Below are 2923 nucleotides of genomic sequence, written 5' to 3'. Positions count from 1 at the left end.
TTTAGTGGGCATGGTGGTGTTGGGTTGACGGTTGGACTCGATGATCTTAGAGGTCTTTTCCAACCTCAATGATTCTATGATTCTATGATTCTATGTGTGTGTGTGTGTATACACGTGAGCTGGCTAGAGGAATAAACTAGATGATTGTTAATAGGATGCGGTGGTCTGCTTTTGACTGGTTAAGATGTGGTAGTTATTCTTAGACATACAAATTTGGGTCAGAGTATCCTTTTGTCAGTCAAAAATGCTCATCTACAAAGACATACTGAATATTGATGTAGGGATATACATTTATATAAAAATATAAATTACAGTAATTATATTTAATGTATATTACTTTATTCTTTGAAAGAACTCCAATACATTTATATATAAAAATGATAATTTCTTCTGGTAGTGTTTTACAAAATAATGTCATGTTTACTTTGTAAAGCAGTATGTTTCATTACATAATGGCTATACATCTCCATTTCAGGGAACAAAGAAAACTGTTTATTTTTTTTAATAGACAAGACTGTGGCAAAAAAACCCCGACAAGACTGTGGCAAAAAATCTCCAAACTAATATAATTCTCATGTAAGTTCACATCATTCCTCCTGTGGTTCAAGAGAAATGTCTTGGTTACCGCTTGTTAAACAACAATATGAAAGTGAAATGTTTGAATTTGAAAATATAGTGTATCTTCTATCAGTTAGCATTTCATCAAGTTTATTCCTGATAACTCTATTGACAGAAAACTCCAGTATAGCTCTTAGCTTGCTCATGAATTTGAATTTCAAAGGATTCATTTGCTCATTTGTCTACCTGTGACAAACAGAATTACTGTATGTGCAGGGTAGTCACCCACTTTCTATGACAGCAGATGGGCATGATGACAGCTAATGCTGAAAAGCTGCCTCCTGGGGAATTTACACTCTTGGAGGAGTTTGTTCATATGACAGTTTCCTTTAGTACTAATCTTTTGAGAAAACAGAGTTTCTGGGTAATGGATGTGGGTTTCTCATATATCTCATGTGTATGTAATTAATAGAGTTTTAAACTCTAAAATTTTGAATTTTACTGTTTTTCTTTAAAATTTTAATATGTAAATCCCATTTCTATTTAAGGTAATTGTTTGGGGTAAAAAAGACGGAGACGTATTTTGAAAGATTAAATTTACTATTATGTCCCTTTAGTTTCAGGCACTGCATGCTGTATCACACACGCTGGTTTTGCTAGGAAGGAACAACATACTAAGAAATTCTTTAATATCTTTTCTACTATCAGAAGTACGTCAGTTTGCTGAGCAGCTGTTGCAAGCTCACCAGGTACTGTCATCTTTTCTTTTGGAGAAGGGCCAAAGTGTGGTATTGGGGAGTGTTTTGTCCATATCTATTTGTTTCATAAAATGTAATAAATGGATCATTCTGTAGAATATGTAGGTTTAAGAACCCAGAAAATGCTAGCACCTAATTTTAACAGCAGATTCAAAAAAAGATATATAAAGTAAAAGAAAATTTCCTTATGGACAAAAGTAAAATTACCATACTGTATAATGAATAGACTGTATAAGTTTTAAGATCACACTATATAATTTGGAAAATACTTGAAATAATTAGATAAAGCAATTATTGCAACGTGTAAATTGTGGGCCATGCAGGCAATGCAACTTAGGTATCCAGCTGGACCCACAAAGAATTATGTCTATCTCTAGCTCATGTAAAACTGTAAAGAAAGTTGCATTATTTTATTTCAGAATTAGATTTCATGTTGCATTTTATAATATTAATTTGCATAATACAAAAGTTATCCAACACTTAAAATTGTATTTAGTTTGTTACAATGAGTAGGAGATGAAGAGCAGAATAGAATGGAGATAATATTTTTGGTAAAATTTATTTTTAGGTTGAATTTTTACCAGTAAACTATAGAGTTTAAAAAAACAGAAAGAGAGACAGTAAGTGGATGTTCCTTTAACATTTGGAGAAGAGATGTATGAAATAAATTGGGGTTTCGTAGATTTTTCATGTATTTGTATGTGGTGGTACGTATTTAATGCAAACTGTTCAATCTCACTTGGGATTATGACTTGATTGTACACTATCGTAGAAAAGTCAATAAAAAGAAAGCACGCAGCTTTTTATTTGGTGGAAAATAAAGTTAGGGAGAGGTATATATATAGAAAATATTCCTCATAGGTATATCTAGTGGTGGTCCAGTTTAACAAATGTTTTAAGTGTTGCTCAAGCAGTCTTAACTTTATTCTTTTTCTCTCTAGGATATGATATGGGAGTAAGTTCTGACTGCTGGAGAGGGAACATGTAATTTCCAACCCGAATTTATAGTATGTTTGAATTATATTCTGAAAAGGCTTCAGAAAGGCCAGTTTTGAAAGAATTAGACAACGAGCTGTGTCTTATTTTAAGTCACTAGTAGTATACCAGAACTATTGATGGCAGCCAAAATCGAACAGACTTGAAACAAATGTAAGGATAGGGGAGTGTGTAATTAAAAAGAAGATTTGTTTTTTAAGTTTAAACAAGTTGCTCATTTTTATAATTTTTTAATCTAACCTGTTTAACAGAGTTAGTATCCCTCCTTTCAGCGAAGTTTTTGCCAGTAGCAACACAGAACTCTCCAGTGCTCCTCACTGATGAAAAGCTTACCTTGGACATGACACTTTGCTTAGTTACTACGGTACTACTTAACCTTGCCATACTGTAATTATTTTAAGTATTGCTTTCATATTTGGTACATAAAATCTATTTCTAAAAATTTCTAGAAGTTTGACTCCTCTTCGGCTTTGCTTTATGTTGGAAAGAATCATATATTTGATTTTAAGATCATAATAAGAGCGATTACAAAACTGTATAACTTGCAGTTGAGAAAATGGAAGTAAATTAGTATCCTGTGATTTTAACTGTAAGAGATTTTCTTTAACTAC

The 2923-nt window shown here is 32.3% G+C and overlaps 1 protein-coding gene across 1 annotated transcript in view; it reads left to right on the top strand.

Moving 5' to 3' along the window:
- Positions 1-2275, top strand: part of MEI4 (meiotic double-stranded break formation protein 4) — a gene marked incomplete at its 5' end in the record, with an annotated part of 40343 nt that extends 38068 nt beyond the window's left edge. The window contains 2 exons of the mRNA XM_009275788.2: positions 1176-1307; positions 2258-2275. Coding sequence (XP_009274063.2) covers positions 1176-1307; positions 2258-2275 — 150 coding nt within the window. The remainder of the gene's footprint in view (positions 1-1175; positions 1308-2257) is intronic.
- Positions 2276-2923: the final 648 nt, after the last annotated feature.

Source organism: Aptenodytes forsteri, unplaced genomic scaffold, assembly GCF_000699145.1.
Source record: "Aptenodytes forsteri isolate BGI_AS27 unplaced genomic scaffold, ASM69914v1 Scaffold256, whole genome shotgun sequence".
In the NCBI taxonomy this organism is placed as follows: domain Eukaryota; kingdom Metazoa; phylum Chordata; class Aves; order Sphenisciformes; family Spheniscidae; genus Aptenodytes; species Aptenodytes forsteri.
This window is presented reverse-complemented; position numbering and strand designations above follow the sequence as displayed.